At 42.4% G+C, this 18,716-nt stretch overlaps 1 protein-coding gene across 2 annotated transcripts in view; it reads left to right on the top strand.

Annotated features, from left to right (window-relative positions):
- The window catches only part of GUCY1B1 (guanylate cyclase 1 soluble subunit beta 1), a 106,486-nt gene that overhangs the window by 41,508 nt on the left and 46,262 nt on the right, over positions 1–18,716 (top strand). For both annotated transcript variants that reach the window (XM_068278881.1, XM_068278882.1), the window contains one exon: positions 4,521–4,718. In XM_068278881.1, coding sequence (XP_068134982.1) covers positions 4,521–4,718 — 198 coding nt within the window. The remainder of the gene's footprint in view (positions 1–4,520; positions 4,719–18,716) is intronic.

The following is an 18,716-nucleotide window of genomic DNA, read 5'->3' as shown; positions in this document are numbered from 1 at the left end:
GAAAGCTGCCACTACTTGTTAAAATGTGAATAAACTGCCTGTTATGCTGATCTTCTGGTATTTGTTATTCCAGAGTCACACACCTGTAACCAGCATCTAGATTTGTAAGAAGGTGGGTGTAGCCCACCTGATCTGTAAACTCATCCTGGGTCAGTGACTCCAAATATAGTAATGCCCCAATCTAGGCACAGCTATTTTCCTAGATCTGTTTATTTTATTTATAAGCTCTATTATTAGCTATGGTCAAAGAGATCACTTGGAATATAACTGACCAGAAGCCAGCACCCCGCCCACTGAGCCACAGAATCTTCTAAAGGGTGATTCAGTCTTTGCTTCCTCCTTGCAATGACAGTACAAAGGAGGCATAGAACAGCCTAAATTATATAAGATGAATGTTTCAGGGAGTGACACTCAAATCTACTGTGGATGCAAACATCAATCAACATGAAGCAACTCCAGGACTCAACCTAAAGGTGACCACACATGATGCAATAAAAACATTTGATTTTACTGTTTTTCAATAAAAGGGATCGGTTGTAAAGAAAGTTTTATTATTTTTTTAAGCAAGAGATGCGATCAAATTTCCTATGTATTATAATTCTACAGGGAGTGTCAAAAAATTCTGATCAGTATTTCAGAAAATTGAAATGTCAATATTTTTTCGATCATTTTTTAAATAATTGGTGGAAAATCAAACAAACATGTGATACATCGCTCAGAGGCTTCAAACGTTACCACCAACCAGATAAATCAATCGTAGTGTGAGCCACCAATAAAACATTTTTTTAATGCTTGATTGAAGATTCACAGTACGATTCATTTATCTGGTTGGTGGTAACTTTTGAAGCCTTTGAGCGATGTATCACATGTGTTTGATTTTGCACCAATTATTAAAAAAATGATCGAAAAAATATTGACATTTCAATTTTATTGTATTGTACAATTCAATTGTATGGTGTGTGGCCACCTTTATACTTACAGAAAATGCCTTTTATTAAATAGTTGGAACCATAGTGCAGTGCACACATGAGTTTTCTGGCAATCAATCCTTTCCCTTCCCCTTAAACTGCACCATCTCATGGTCTTGAGCCATAATTTTCCATTTATGTTTGCACTATGTATTTATGCATGACTGCTATATCAGTTGTTTGTCACATTATGTAATGTATATGAACTGGTTGGCACTTTTTGTACTATGACCTCAATTCACTAAGATCATGCTGGAAATAATAAAGCAAGAGAAAACTCACCACCGTGCATTGATCTTGCTTAATTAAGGTGTAGAAATAGGTTTTCAAAGTGAAAGAGTTATCCTATCAGTTCAGTCCTTAAGTTACCTCCTCTGTAGTTATTTTCACATGCAGTTAATTAACACCTTGTCTTTAACTGTAGGATTTTGTAGTTATTTTAAGGGTCGAATAGTTAACTTTATAGATCTTATCTTAACTTAAGGCGCGTACACACGCCGTACTTTTTCAAACAACGGGTCCGTCAGACCCTCCCGCGGGGCTGTCGTTCTGCTGACAGTAGTACGTGAGCACATGCTGTCGGCAGACTGATAAGACTGTTTTTGACTGATCCGTCGAGCCGGATCAGTCATCCGAATGGCCAATACACAGAACAGCAGCTTGGCTGTAAATCCCAGGGTGAAAGAGCCCAGTAAATAAACTGTAGAGAAGCCAATATATAACAGAATACTGCCTTGAATGCTGTGTACAGCCACCATCCGGTCTTGACGCATGCCATGAAAATAACTTGCTTCTTTTGAGACCACGTCCGAACACCTCCCCTCAATGTGCCATCAGCAGATCCCTACTCTCCTTCCTAGGCCCACTTTGCCTGTTTGAACAGAAGTCAGGAAGAGGAAACCTGTGATTCTGACTAGATGCAGGAGGAAGACCTATAACATCTCTAGCCATTAAAACACCTAAGCTGAAGTATGGGCCCCTTTATCAGAGAATGTTAGGTAGTAGGTGGGGCCCCCTTACAGCTCTGACCCCCTTGCATTTTGCAGGGGCTGCTTCCCTGCAATTACGCCCCTGCATGTCAGAATTTTTCCCTTCTTTGCTGGCAAACACAAATGTGTCGTTTTTTTTTTCTCTTTTCATCTCTTTAGATGTACAGCTAGATATGTTATAAAATATTAACGCTGTCAAATTATATAAATGTATATTATTATAACTAGTAAAAAAGCCCGCCCATTAAAAAACGAACGCTAGGTCACAGCCACTACCCCCCCCCCCCCCCCCACTACTCTTTCCTCACTACTGTCTGAAGTATATGCACACAGGGAGCTGCTTGCTTGGCAGTTGTAAAAAGCTGTTATTTCCCACAATGCAATGAGAACCTATGTAAACCACACACAGCAAACTGTCAGACCCGGCCCTGTGACCTAACTCTCCTGGCTGCGCACATGCTCAGTACAAAAAAGCCAGGGACACACATCCATTCAGTTGATATGTTTTATTGTATAGGACTAGTAGACCCATGCCTGTTTAAAAACAGGCTTTAGGTCTTTTTTGTACTGCCGCCGCGCGCACCTGCTCGCCCGCCAGCCCACCTTGCTCGCCCACCTCGCTTGCCCACCTTGCTCCCTGGTCCCGTCCAGCTGTTTATACTGTGCAAATGTGCAGTAGCAAATAACAGGGACAGCTGGACGCAGCAGCACAGGGAGATTATTATAGAGAATGATTATGAATCAAGTTAGCACGTTACCTGAGTGCTATTTTTACAATAAATTAATGTTAGCATAGGAACTGTATTTAAAGAGGAACTCCAGTGAAAATAATGTAATAAAAAAAGTGCTTCATTTTTACAATAATTATGTATACATGATTTAGTCAGTGTTTGCCCATTGTAAAATCTTTTAAATCCCTGATTTACATTCTGACATTTATTACATGGTGACATTTTTACTGTTGGCAGGTGATGTAGCTGCTACATGCTTTTTTGGCAGTTGGAAACAGCTGTAAACAGCTATTTTCCACAATGCAGCAAGGTTCACAGACAGGAAACTGCCAAGAGTACTTACTTTTCTTGTTTCTTGTGGGAGGGGTTTCACCACAATATCAGCCATACAGCGCCCCCTGATGGTCTGTTTGTGAAAAGGAATATATTTCTCATGTAAAAGGGGGTATCAGCTACTGATTGGGATAAAGTTCAATTCTTGGTCGGAGTCTCTCTTTAAAGGGTGTAGCTGATATACAGTTTGTTTCCCTCCTCTCCCCCCGCCCCCCAACCCTCCTTGAAATTAATTATTACTTGCTGCACATTTTTACAATCATGCTTTGTGCAACTTCAATTTAAAGGACAACAATCGCAAAAAGTGTTATTCTTCTTTAATATTGTATACTGTTTTCATCACTGTCACAATCGGAGAGGAAACTGGACTGTGACATTAGCAGTTGGGGTGACTTCAACTGATTATACAACTTTTTTTTACACCTGAAAGCAACAGAGCCATTTGTAAAAATGTGTAATAACAACAGGAAGTTTTAAATCAAGATGATACCATTTATTGGGTAGCTTGAAGAGAAAGAGAGTACACTTTCAGCCAATAAGCCTTCTTAGTCTGAAGAAGGCTTATTGGCTGAAAGCTTACTCTTTTTTTTTCTTTTCAATTAGCCAGTAAATTTTATCAGCCTGATTCAGAACTTTTTGCTTGAACTGACAGCTAACACGGTAGAATACTCTACTGCTAATAACAACAGTATATATGCAGCAAATCCACATCTACGTAAATGGCTTTACTGTGAAGTACAGTGCTGTACAGTAAAGAATGGAGACACCGAGAGCCCAATATAGTGTAGTATGTACTGGTAAGTGGTTATGAAAGGTAAGTATGTATTTATACTCACTAACATGGGTTACCATCCAGGTAACCACTGTATAGGCAGGTGAGGAGATTTGACCTGTCCCCACTCAGGATTAAGAAGTCGCTCTCTGTAGATAGGAAAAAGGGGCAACACCCCTCCACCAAGGGTGGACTCAGGAACTGTATACGCAGACAGAGGTGCCAAAAGGATAAAATATTCTAAAACGTTTAAAATCAGAGGAGGCAGAGGTGGACTTACCTCCTCCAAGCAGACACACACGAGTATTGTGTATATTCAAAAGTAACAACAAATTATTTACATACTCCAGAAAGTGCAAGTGCAACGCGTTTCGTGGGCATATCCCTCTTTATCAGGCAATAGAGATGGAGTATAAAACTCAGATAGGTCTGGAGCAAAGCTCAGCGCCTCTGTGTACTTTACAGTAAAGGTTTGTAAGCCTCATACACACGTCGATAATGACTTCCTCAGATGACAATCAGGTGTGTTTATGGCAGCCGGTGACCCTACACCCCCAACCCATCACTTGGTAACATAGATTACTTCACAATACCAATAAGCAGGAAGAAGCAGTTATTGTATAGTGAAAGTGCTGGCAATTCTATAATTTAAGATTTTTGAGAAATTCCCTTCAAGCAGTTTTCTTTGTTGAATCAATTTGTCACTAACATTCTCTTTTGTTTCCAGAACCTAGATGCCCTGCACGATCACTTGGGTACCATCTACCCGGGTATGCGCGCCCCATCGTTTAGATGCACAGATGCTGAGAAAGGGAAAGGACTTATTTTGCACTATTATTCAGAAAGAGAAGGGCTGCAAGATATTGTCATTGGGATTATTAAAACCGTGGCACAGCAGATCCATGGAACTGAAATAGATATGAAGGTAAGTCCTCACAAGTTTATGTACATATAATTTGTCCTCTATAATAAAACCCCTTTGTCTCTGCGTCCCATCCGTGCACTTCCTGTGTGTGTGTGTGTCCCGTGTTTTGCGCTACTGCGCATGTGCAGGAAGGGACGAAGAGACTGAGGAGAGCTGAGGGAGGACGGTGCCAAAAGGGGCGTGCGGCGGGCACGCGCACGCATGCATGGTGACTGCGGCGGTGGCGGCGGTCACAGGAGGATGAGAGGGAGGGGAGGAGAGGGAGGCGAGGTTTAAACACAGAGCTAGAGCTCGTTTTTAAACAAGCTTAGGTCAACTAGTAGTTTATAATTTACTATAATTTATCATTCATAAAGCAAGAGTTTTTCTTATTTTTTAATACAGTGGAGAAGGAGTAGAACATATGTCTGGTTTGATTTCTGCCTATATCCTTATGATTAATTCTCATTTTTTATCTGATTGATTATGGTCGTTTTTGCCCATTGTAAAAACGTTCCTTACCTTGATTTTCATTCTTCAGCTTATCTCAGGTGCTGGCGTATTTACTTGTCTGTTTTTGTGAAATGCTCAGAAACAACACTGGTCTCCCATTGTGCTCTGGGGCAGAAGGCTGTGGGGCTTCATAGCCTGGGCTAAACATCACTGGGAGAGTGGGATATATGCCAATATACAGCAATAGTTAGACATAGGAAGGGTTTATGATGCTGAAACCAGGACAAATGACATACAATTTGGAATTCTGAATGTTTTACATTCTACTACATGTCATTACAGTTATTATTATATAATCTGCGTATAAGCCGCAGTACACACTTTTCCCTCAAAAACCAGGAAAAGTGATTGACTTGTGTATAAGTCCCCTCCCCTGTATACCCCCCTCCAAAGAAGCCAGATGTGTCCCAGTACAGTCAGCTGGCAAAAGCAGAATCACTAGTGCAAGACCCTTAAGCTCCTCTGCCAGTAACAAAACGTGCTCCACCATCTGTTCTGCTCCACCAACTCGCATATAAGCTAACAGGTAACTTTTCAGTGCATTTTTTGTGCTGAAAAAAATAGGCTTATACACGAGTATATAAGGTATTCTTATTTAGTGATATAGAGCCAACATCTTCCGTAGCACTGTACAGTACATAGTACAAATCAGAAAACAGATACAGTATGGATGCGACTGTCTTCGGTAACACGAGTATATCCAAAGGGAACATGAGTATTTCCGAAGGGAACATGACTATTTCCGAAGACTACCAAAATGCTAGCAGATCGAAGGACTTAAACTATGGACTTCACTCCATGTGCATCATTTTTTTAATATTCTTTATTTAACTAAAACAACAAGCTGACAATTATTTAGCCATCTAAGATCTGTTTCTGTTTTATCATAATTAACAAAACATACTGTAGAAAAATACACCAACATGACAGACATGATTTGATAATGGAGTAGATATAATGTTATATCACACCTAAGCAAGCCTAAGAACAATAATGTAATTGAACTGCATCTACACAATATTATGTATACCGGTAGTCAAAGTCATGGCAATAAACTGTTGAATATAATAAGTGTATACTGTATAAATGTTTTATACTAAATCATTCATGAGATCAAGCCTCAAGTAATCTGTGCACTGAAGTGCATCCAGCCAGCCCATATGTCCTTAAATTTCTGTCCTCACACACAGTCTCTTTTACATGGAAGTCTCCTGAAATCATCTATCTGCCAATTTATTAAACCAGGCCATAAGTGATGGAAGGAAATGGCTCTCTCTAATATTTTACATGCATTCAACAAACTCCTTAGTCCATGTGCATAATTTAATCCCCTACAGAAACATAATTTAATGTGTTAATTACCAGCATAATACTGTGAGGAATTAGGGGTTTCATTGTGATACTGGGGAATCCAATATGTTGATCTGATCTGAGAGGTGGGGGACAACCCGGGAACTGTCCCAAGGCTCATACTGGCCTGTGTGGTCAGTGGATGCGGTGAGTGGCACACAAAGGGCACTGGTGGTGGTCTATCCTTGTGTTATGAAGCAATACATCTGCTGTAGCTCTAAATAGGATTTGAAGTGGCCTGGAAGTCATTGTGGACTTTTTAAGGGACATAAAAGGACCTAATTACTGTGTCTGCATATATATTTTGAATTTCAACCATAATTGTGATTGCAAATGTGTCTTTACACCGTGAGCGCCACCTCTTGGATTAAACATAAGGCTCTGTGGCAACAGCGGCGCACACCCAACATTTACAGAAAGGACTTAGCATAGCTCCTTCCACATTCCATTCAATCTGAGTTTCCTTTAAAAACACCCCTAAGAACTGCAATTCACCTGGTATTGGTATTTGGTATTTTGAAGTGTAAGAGGAGGCGAACAGGTGTTCTAAGGCTGTGTTATTACTGTGAGCGCTACCTCTTGTGGATAAACAGAGCCTTATGTATTTAAAGCAAACCTACAGTGGATGTGAGTTGAAAAAAAAAACAATGTATGCAACAGTAGTAAATATGGCACCCGTTAAAGAGACACTGAAGAAAAAAAAATTATGATATTATGATTTGTATGTGTAGTACAGCTAAGAAATAAAACATTAAGATCAGATACATCAGTCTAATTGTTTCCAGTACAGGAGGAGTTAAGAAACTCCAGTTGTTATCTCTATGCAAACAAGCCATTAACTCTCCGACCAGGGGCCATATCCTATTCAAGGTGATAAGTAGCTTGCAAATGCGAGCTACTTATCACCTTGCCATCGTGCGAGGATTACCGGCAAATCCTATTGCCCATATCCTTCGCGCGATGGCCGACCGTTAAGGAGCATTACTCAGGCGAAAGCCTGAGTGATGCTCCCTATTACCGGGCAATGGGGAGTGAGGTTTACGCTGTGGTGCTGTCCATCAGCACCACGGCCTCACTCCCCACACATGCGCACTCGCCTGCCGAACATCGCCGACATCTTCCGCCGCAGCATCTGGGGGTCTCCTTTAATAAGGAGACCCCCAGAGCTCCCCGTCGGGTCACCGCACACTGTAGAAGCCCCCCATGTAGCTGCGCCTGCTCCCCTGCATACATACCGCCGTGTGAGCCATTTTATTGGTTCAGACAGCGGACCAATGGGGAGCCCAGGCTGCAGATTCAAAGATGCTTGCCCGGGCTCCTTTTATGCGCACAGTAATTACAGTGTTAGATACACTGTAATTACACGACGGATTTTGCGGCGAGAGGCGTCGGGTGATCTGCGGCGGTATGTATGCAGGGGAGCAGGCGCAGCTACATGGGGGGCTTCTACAGTGTTCGGTGACCCGACGAGGAGCTCTGGGGGTCTCCTTATTAAAGGAGACCCCCAGATGCTGCGGCGGCGACGTGCGTTAGCCAGTTTAGACCTGCTTTTTGCAGGTCTAAGCTAACGCTCATGTCTGCCGGGAAGTATCGCTTCCCGGAGGCATGATAAGGGTATTTGGATAACGTGTTAAGAACTCGCTGGGCGATTATATCGCCCAAGCGAGTTCTTTTCCACCTGGGGGGGTCTAAAGTTTTATAAGATTAGGCGATGCTCCCATCGCCTAAGTTAAGAACTCGCCAGTGCTTAGCACTGGCGAGTTCATCAATAGAATATGGCCCCAAGTCTTAGTCGTGGAGAGGGCTGTTATCTGACTTTTATTATCTCAACTGTAAGTAAACTGTTTACTTTTTCTCTGCTAGAGGAGAGGTCATTACTTCACAGACTGCTCTGAAAGACTCATTTTGAGTGCTGAGTGTTGTGTAATCTGCACATATTAGAGAATGATGCAATGTTAGAAAAAACACTATATACCTGAAAATAAAAGTATGAGAATATTTTCTTTGCTGCTAATCTTCTAGTAAAAAAAAATTATGATATTATGATTTGTATGTGTAGTACAGCTAAGAAATAAAACATTACGATCAGATACATCAGTCTAATATTTTCCAGTACAGGAAGAGTTGAGAAACTCCAGTTGTTATCTCTATGCAAACAAGCCATTAAGCTCTCCGACTAAGTTAGTCGTGGAGAGGGCTGTTATCTGACTTTTATTATTTCAACTGTAAGTGAACTGTTTACTTTTTCTCTGCTAGAGGAGAGGTCATTACTTCACAGACTGCTCTGAAAGAATCATTTTGAATGCTGAGTGTTGTGTAATCTGCACATATTATAGAATAATGCAATGTTAGAAAAAACACTATATACCTGAAAATAAAAGTATTAGAATATTTTCTTTGCTGCTAATCTTCTAGAAATTATTCATAGTACACAACCAATTCATTATATCATATTTATTTTTTCGCTTCAGTGTCTCTTTAAACAAGGTAGTTCAATGTAGTAGTATTATATCAGCATGAATGGTAGGGGAGTCGGCCTATCCATGGGCTGATATAACGTGGTTGAGCTGTGATGGAGCATGCTGCTGAAGGTATAGCTGTCCTCACTTGGACTTGTATCCTCTAGAGTCCCGTGCAGCTTCTGAACTCACCGCTAAAGCTTCAGACTTACTGCAGACATGCTCCACCACGCTCTCTGCACCTGTCAGCAGCATGTTCCCACACGTACTCTGCATGGGGATGCGACAGCAGCACATGGAAGGGGGTTTCTGCCAATCAGCGGGTCATAGCTTTTGACCTATTTTTAGGCTGAAAGTTTGTGGTGTGTGATTGTGTGTGATGAGTGTGTGTGTGTGTGTGTTGGGGGTCATTGCATGCGCTTATCCACACACATATGAGTCAGTTATTTATGCTATTCTAATGGCAGCTATTCATAAATCAAATCTGCTATTTCTGATCCCAACATTATATACCTACACATTTCCAAAAGGTTACTGAAATAAGCTGCATGCCTTATAGTACCACCTCATTTAGGTCTTCTAAGAGCCACATTTGTAACCAGAATTATTGACCTTTGGCTGTAGCACCATATTCTGTTGCAGAATGGTAGAGATTACATATTTTAGATTTGATAACATTTCTTGATTTTAGATGTTGCACTTTGGCTTGAGCTGACATATTACGCATCTGCTTGTTTGCTGTTAATTAAATATATCTGATGGAGTGCCACCACTTCCACATTAGGAAGCTCTTCATAAACTCTGCAATTTACACCGTGACTGGAAAAATAATTTAGCCTCATCAGTCATTCTAGCTTACCATCAGCCACACTTATTAGAGAATTACTATTTCCGTCTGTTTCACCATTAATCAAATATATTAACTTGGTGGGAGCTAGAAAATAATCAATTAAGCTTAAGTGAAAATGTTGTGGATAGAACATATTGCACTGTGCTGATTAACACATTGCAATAATGTTTTCTCGGCTGATAAATGTTGCTGTTTTAGTAAACTTTATTTAGCTAACCTATATATCTTGAGATTATGTAATAATAAATGCCCAAGGAAGAATAGGACACCCACTCATATGACCAGTCAAGATAAGCCTTCTGTCTCTAATCTGTGGTGTATGCAGCTTGTAGTATGCGTGATCTAGCTGGCAGCTTATAGCATTTGTATTTGTTGTGGTCTTCTAAAACCTAAGCCTGGCACATAGCTTATATGTTTATGTTTGTCCCATGAAACAACTGATTGTGATTGTTTTGGTTAAAACCCCAAAGTATGTACAGGTTTTTTCCACCAACGTTGGTAGCCTCCTCTACTGTGATCTACCCAGCCGGAATAGCCTTTATTGTTGTGATCAAAGTGGGGTGTTTTCCACCCTCTTCCCTCTCCGCTTCGTAGAACAGAACAGTCTGTTATACAGAAGCTAAGCAGCATTTCTGTACAATGATCATTACTAACATGTCACCAGAAATGGTCAGGAACAATTGTTGCAAGTGACATTTGTCCTATGTGTGTTGGTATCTTCATTCCCAATGTTTGAAATGAATTGTGAAAGGTTGATTCACTGACATGGAACACAGTAACTATTTGGTTAGACCTCTCACTTTTCTTCTGTAGGGCCCCAGGCTCAGGTCCTGGCAAGGCCATTAATGTTGGATGTCTGTATGTTGCCTCTGTCCTTCCTTGAGTTTGTTTCAGATACTCCAGCTATCTCTCAAAATCCATGTTAGCATATTAAAATCGGATTCCCGGCAGCAGATAACTCCCTATATCAATAACATAAAGAGCCTATTCAGTCTGAAATGATATTTCGATTGAATGGTCGTATTATCTTGTCATATAAAAGTTATAATTACCTACCCCCTCCCGGAACTGCATGGCCGCCAGCTTCCATCATGTAGCCCTGCCCCCTGTGGAAAAAGCGCCATGCTGTTTTGTGTCTCAAGTAGAGAAAATAACATGGCATTTTTCAGCAGGGGGTGGGGCTACACTGCAGAACAGAGCAGGGAGGTAATTATTACTTTTGTGTGACAAGAGTCATTCAAGGTGTCACAGACTGAAAAGGGTCTTTAAGCTTTAAAATCTCAATTATTGCCTGAATTCATATGAAATGTTGCCCACATGATTCTTAGCTGCTGAGCCTTAAAGGACCACTACAGCAGAACTTTTACGTTATGCCAACCCGCAACATCAGCAAAATAAAGTGCATCAAAAACAAAATATACCTTGTGTCAGATATTGTAAATGAAGAAATACTACTTATCAATATCTGACAGCTCCTTATCCATCAGTAGGGATGCTGACGAGGACAAATACCCCCTCTTCAATTGGTCTCCTCTACTTTTTGTAAAAGTCATTAGTTCTACACACAGTGCTGCTAACAGTACTAATGTCACACAAATAACTATAGAAGTATCAAAATGTCCTCCTTTCTTCTTTGAGGTTTTTTTTTTTCAACAAAACAGGTTTGATTCTTGTGGCAGGCACAGATCACCAGGGTTGTGAAGTCGGTACAAAAATCCTCCGACTCCTCAACTCCTACTCTTCTAATTTAGATGTAACAATCATGTTGATTGAAAGTATGTAGACTAAAAGGCATTTCATCACTGTCAAAGTTTAGGAATTTTAAAGCCATATTAAGATGGCATCTGCTTTTAGGAACAAAAAGCTCCTGGCCAGGAAGATAACACTCTACCCTGTGAGCCATCCTGGCCTGTCAATGCCAACATGAATGCATTCCATTTTACCTTTTAAGCTTTAGCTTACCTCAGTTTTTATGTACACCAGGGATGCAATTAACTAAATTTAGAATATAGCTGTAGAGTAGTTGTTAAATAGAAATTAAAACTAGTCATCCTTTGGTAAGAGTACATATGCAGACAGGAACAAAGAACAAGGCAATCTAACTGTGAGTACATCTAAGAGTGATGTGCAGGTACTCCACAGGAGAATGAGGGGATTCTTCCTCTATCTCACATTCTTCATGCACAATCTGAACCATGCTTACGGGTGATAGACATCACCTCTGCGTTCAATCTGCCGAACATTGTCAGTGGATTCACAACAGTTCTGTGCGGAGTGCATATGTGAACTACAGTACTACAGTATAACTTTCTTTGTAGTGACCAACCCCAACATATCAAATTAATATATTTCATGAGCAAAGGGAGTGCAAAAATGTGCATACAAAATTTACACATCTGATTTAAAAATACGGTGACTACTTTACTGCAGCAGCACAAGTAACTTAGAAGAAACAGGGAAGAATTGGCAGAGCTCCTAAACCAGGCAGCATCTGAAATGATTACTAACAGAGGTGTACACCCTAGAGGCAAATACACACCTTGTACTCAAAACAGATGCTAAACTATGCACTAAATGCCTCTGTTGGAAGCTATTTTAGATGCGGCCTGGTTTAGGAGCACTGCCAATTCTTCTGTTGTCTAAAATAATGTGTTAACCATTTTATGGCCAGCGCCCCCAGGCTCACACTGTTTGGTAGATACAGGTTAGGGTCCCTTCCATGAAGGATGACCTCATCGTGGTGGAAGGGTCTAGTATGGAACAATCTGCATGTAAACTGTTTTTGAAAGCTAACATCCTCCATTATGTTAATTGTGGTGCATCTATTTTGAATGCAAGTTGTGTATATTGCCTTCAGTGTTGATCGGATACCTCATTATCCTATTCGAGTTTGGTCGAATTCGGATATTAAACTATCCGAATTCACTCGAAGTTCGATATTCGAGTTAATCGAATATCCGATTCGAACTCGGATATCCGACGTCACTATCCGAGTCTGTATTCGAGTAAAATATTCGAGCTGGCCTTAAATAGCTTTTAAAACTTGTATTGGAGGTCAATGATGCATGAAACCACCTTTTTTATGAAGAAAAACATCAAGTGATTATGTGGTGATGTAGTAGTTATAAAAAAGGTATAAAAAAAAAGTAAATTAACTTCATGAAAAGTGTTTGCATGAGAAGGTGTGTCCAAAATGGTTGTAAGTGGGAAGTCTTCATTTATGTCATCGTCTTCTTCTTCTTCTTCTTTTTCTATATCTTCTTCTTCTATATCTTCTTCTTCTGACGTACATAAATCGCAGCCATGGCCGTTAGCAACGTCTGAATCTCACGAAATGCCTCATGCAGGTAGAAGACATATTGTTAGACTTGGACTCCAAAGATGGGTTCCCTACATCTCTGCAAACCAGAGTTAGAGGGGTCCAAAATTGGTAAAATCCCCCATAGGCTTTCATTGGGCCTCCTATTTACAGTTCCAAAATCTCACACCAATTCAAAGGGCAATGGCTCAGCAGTGGCACATTTTCTAGCATTGTAGGAACTGTTAGGGGAATCATAACTGGTGAGTTTCGGGCGCCTAGGCCGAAGAGGTCATAGCCTAGGGTCACAAAAACCTGTTTATTTTGGCAATTTCAATGGTGGCGATTCTGACGTACATAAATCGCAGCCATGGCCGTTAGCAACGTCTGAATCTCACAAAATGTCTCATGCAGGTAGAAGACATATTGTTAGACTTGGACTCCAAAGATGGGTTCCATACATCTCTGCAAACCAGAGTAACAGGGGTGCAAAAGTAGTAAAATCCCCCATAGGCTTTCATTGGCTCCCTATTTCACTTTCCAAAATCTCACATCTTTTCAAAGGGCAATGGCTCAGCAGTGGCAAATTTTGTAGCATTGTAGGAACTGTTAGGGGGATCATAACTGGTGAGTTTCGGGCCCCTAGGCCGAAGCGGTCATAGCCTAGAGTCACAAAAACCTGTTTATTTGGGCAATTTCAATGGTGGTGATTCTGACGTACATAAATCGCAGCCATGGCCGTTAGCAACGTCTGAATCTCACGAAATGTCTCATGCTGGTAGAAGACATATTGTTAGACTTGGACTCCAAAGATGGGTTCCATACATCTCTGCAAACCAGAGTTACAGGGGTGCAAAAGTAGTAAAATCTTCCATAGGCTTTCATTGGCTCCCTATTTCACTTTCCAAAATCTCACATCTTTTCAAAGGGCAATGGCTCAGCAGTGGCAAATTTTCTAGCATTGTAGGGACCCTTAGGGGGATCATGACTGGTGAGTTTCGGGCCCCTAGGCCGAAGAGGTCATAGCCTAGGGTCACAAAAACCTGTTTATTTGGGCAATTTCAATGGTGGCGATTCTGACGTACATAAATCGCAGCCATGGCCGTTAGCAACGTCTGAATCTCACGAAATGTCTCATGCTGGTAGAAGACATATTGTTAGATTCGGACTCCAAAGATAGGTTCCATACATCTCTGCAAACCAGAGTTATAGGGGTGCATAAGTAGTAAAATCCCCCATAGGCTTTTATTGGCTCCCTATTTCACTTTCCAAAATCTCACATCTTTTCAAAGGGCAATTGCTCAGCAGTGGCAAATTTTCTAGCATTGTAGGAACTGTTAGGGGGATCATAACTGGTGAGTTTCGGGCCCCTAGGCCGAAGCGGTCATAGCCTAGGGTCACAAAAACCTGTTTATTTGGGCAATTTCAATGGTGGCGATTCTGACGTACATAAATCGCAGCCTTGGCCGTTAGCAACGTCTGAATCTCACGAAATGTCTCATGCAGGTAGAAGACATATTGTTAGACTTGGACTCCAAAGATGGGTTCCCTACATCTCTGCAAACCAGAGTTAGAGGGGTCCAAAATTGGTAAATTCCCCCATAGGCTTTCATTGGGCCTCCTATTTACAGTTCCAAAATCTCACACCATTTCAAAGGGCAATGGCTCAGCAGTGGCAAATTTTCTAGCATTGTAGGGACCTTTAGGGGGATTATGACTGGTGAGTTTCGGGCCCCTAGGCCGAAGCGGTCATAGCCTAGGGTCACAAAAACCAATTTATTTTGGGCAATTTCAATGATGGCGATTCTGACGTACATAAATCGCAGCCATGCAGGTAGAAGACATATTGTTAGACTTGGACTCCAAAGATGGGTTCCCTAAATCTCTGCAAACCAGAGTTACAGGGGTGCAAAAGTAGTAAAATCCCCCATTGGCTTTTATTGGCTCCCTATTTCACTATCCAAAATCTCACATTTTTTCAAAGGGCGATGGCTCAGCAGTTGCACATTTTCTACCATTGTAGGGACTCTTAGGGGGATCATGACTGGTGAGTTTTGCCACCGCTGAGCCATTGCCCTTTGAAATGTTGTGAGATTTTGGAACCTGAAATAGGAGACCCAATGAAAGCCTATGGGGGATTTTACCATTTTGCACCCCTGTCGGCCGCTAGCCAATCGGAAGAGGCAGAGAGGAGAGGGGCGGCATTGCGGGAATGGAGGACGCCACAACGTCATAGCTGGGGGCGATGCTGGGCACAATGCGTCAGCACACGCTGCCCGCCGCCCCCTTTGCTCGCCGGAGTCTTCTTCTATGCCGCGCATCTGCACTGACTCTAGCCAGCACGGCCGAAGGAGGAGAGACCAGGAGGAGCCCCAGACACCGCCGCTGGAACTGGAGGGAGGTGAGTGGCACCTACACCTAACTACTCTATACCTGGCTAACTATACTGAAGGTCCCTACACCTAACTACACTATACCTGGCTAACTATACTGAAGCCACCTACACCTAACGACTCTATACCTGGCTAACTATACTGAAGGCACCCACACCTGACTACACTATACCTGGCTAACTATACTGAAGGCACCCACACCTAACTACACTATACCTGGCTAACTATACTGAAGGCCCCTATACCTATCTACCTATACTGAAGGCACGTATACCTAGATACCTAAATGTTGGTAGATCTCCTGGGCTTGGCAAATTTTAAAGTAGCTCGCAAGCCGAAAAAGTGTTGGCACCCCTGCCCTGGGCTATGACCTCTTTGGCCTAGGGGCCCGAAGCTCACCAGTCATGATCCCCCTAAGAGTCCCTACAATGCTAGAAAATTTGCCACTGCTGAGCCATAGCCAGAATTCAGCACTTTTGCACCCCTATAATTCTGGTTGGTTATCATCATCACCCGCCGACTTTAGCAGTTAATAGCAAAGGCCCCTTACATCCTAGCAACACCAAATTTGCAGGATATGTTAAAAAGATAGCAGGAAACAATATTTAATGGACTTCCTAGGCCACAAATGTGAAAAAAGTTAAATACCTTTTTCATAATCCAGATCCATGGAGGACGCCATCCGCGCCCTCCCGTTCATTCCCCCATGGCTCCCGCAGTAATACCGGCCCCGGTCGGGCCCCGACCCCTCCAAATGGGTCGGGTTCTCATTCCCTCCTCAATATGGCCGCCACAGATTGCCACTGCTGTGCAGTCTGCATAGGCGCAATTGCGGCTGCGCAGCTCCAGGCCCTCCTCCCGCCGCGTCATCAATATGCGTGCATACACCGGACGCATCGGGAGGAAGTGCTAGAGCTGTGCAGCCGCAATCGCGTCTATGCGGACTGCGCAGCCGCGGCAATCAGTGGCGGCCATATTGAGGGGGAATGAGTTGAGAACCCGACCCGTTCAGAGGGGTCGGGACTCGACCAGGGCCATTATTAGTGCTGGAGCCATGGCGGAATTAACGGGAGGGTGCAGATGGCATCCTCAATGGATATGGATTATGAAAAGGTATTTAACTTTTTTTCACATTTGTGGCCTCGGAAGTCCTTTAAAAAATGTTTTTATTTTTTTATTTGCTGTGTGTGGGAAATCTAAAAAAAAAATGGCGTGGGGTCCCCCCCCCGCGCCTCTGTAACCCCTTGTCCCTCATGCAGGCTGGGATAGCCAGAATGCGGAGCCCTGGCCGACTGGGGCTTCGCACCCTGAGCTATACCAGCCCGCATGGTCCATGGTATGGGGGGCTCCGGGGGGGAGGGGCGGCCAAGCCTTCCCCCTCCCCCCCCCGGAGCCCTTGTCCAATCCATGGACAAGGGGCTCTTCCTTACCTCCGGTGCCCCAGGAGGAGGTGGGGGCGACGGCTCCCTGGGGGGGGGTTCATGGTGGTATCTGGGAGTCCCCTTTAAAAAGGGGACCCCAGATGCCCACCCCCCTCCCAGGAGAAATGAGTACAGGGGTACAAAGTACCCCTTACCCATTTCCACAAAGGGTTAAATGACATAAAAACACAACCACGAGAAAAGTATTTTATTATTCTAAATTAACCATAAATACTTACCTGTACCTTTAAAAAAGTTTTCCTACGCCAATATCCACGATAAATGATCCAATGAACTGTATCCTCTTATGTTGCGATCTTCAATTAAGTTGATTGAAGATCTCCGATGCCTCCCACATAGCAGAGAATGCGTCCTTTTGGACGCATAGCTGCCGGCTCCTGCTGTCTCTCCCCACCTCCTCACCTGTCACTCTCACCTAGCCTGGCACCCATGGGTGCGCTGGGTGCCAGGCTAGGTGAGGGTGACAGGTGCAGGCAGGTGGGGAGAGACAGCAGCGAGCCGGCAGCTTCACGTCCTGCTCAGGACGCATTCTCTGCTATACTAACGGTTCTTGAATCATCCGGTTCTTTTTAATGAATCGATTCTTTTTTTATAAATCGGCTCATTTTACTTTGAAACATTAACCACTTGAGGACCTAGGGCTTTCTACCCCTTAAGGACCGGCCACTTTTTTTCCATTCAGACCACTGCAGCTTTCACGGTTTATTGCTCGCTCATACAACCTACCACCTAAATGAATTTTGGCTCCTTTTCTTGTCACTAATAAAGCTTTCTTTTGGTGCTATTTGATTGCTCCTGCGATTTTTACTTTTTATTATATTCATCAAAAAAGACATGAATTTTGGCAAAAAAATGATTTTTTTAACTTTCTGTGCTGACATTTTTCAAATAAAGTAAAATTTCTGTATACATGCAGCGCGAAAAATGTGGACAAACATGTTTTTGATAAAAAAAAACCCCATTCAGTGTATATTTATTGGTTTGGGTAAAAGTTATAGCGTTTACAAACTATGGTGCAAAAAGTGAATTTTCTCATTTTCAAGCATCTATGACTTTTCTGACCCCCTGTCATGTTTCACGAGGGGCTAGAATTCCAGGATAGTATAAATACCCCCCAAATTACCCCATTTTGGAAAGAAGACATCCCAAAGTATTCACTGAGAGGCATAGTGAGTTCATAGAAGATATTATTTTTTGTGACAAGTAAGCGGAAAATGACACTTTGTGAGAAAAAAAAAAAAAAAAGTTTTCATTTCTTCTAACTTGCGACAAAAAAAAAAAATGAAATCTGCCACGGACTCACCATGCCCCTCTCTGAATACCTTGAAGGGTCTACTTTCCAAAATGGGGTCATTTGTGGGGTGTGTTCACTGTCCTGACATTTTAGGGGGTGCTAAATTGTAAGCACCCCTGTAAAGCCTAAAGGTGCTCATTGGACTTTGGACCCCTTAGCGCAGTTAGGCTGCAAAAAAGTGCCACACATGTGGTATTGCCGTACTCAGGAGAAGTAGTATAATGTGTTTTGGGGTGTATTTTTACACATACCCATGCTGGGTGGGAGAAATATCTCTGTAAATGACAATTTGTTAATTTTTTTTACACACAATTGTCCATTTACAGAGATCTTTCTCCCACTCAGCATGGGTATGTGTAAAAATACACCACAAAACACATTATACTACTTCTCCTGAGTACGGCGATACCACACGTGTGG

The sequence above is a fragment of the Hyperolius riggenbachi genome, chromosome 1, assembly GCF_040937935.1.
Source record: "Hyperolius riggenbachi isolate aHypRig1 chromosome 1, aHypRig1.pri, whole genome shotgun sequence".
Classification (NCBI taxonomy): domain Eukaryota; kingdom Metazoa; phylum Chordata; class Amphibia; order Anura; family Hyperoliidae; genus Hyperolius; species Hyperolius riggenbachi.
This window is presented reverse-complemented; position numbering and strand designations above follow the sequence as displayed.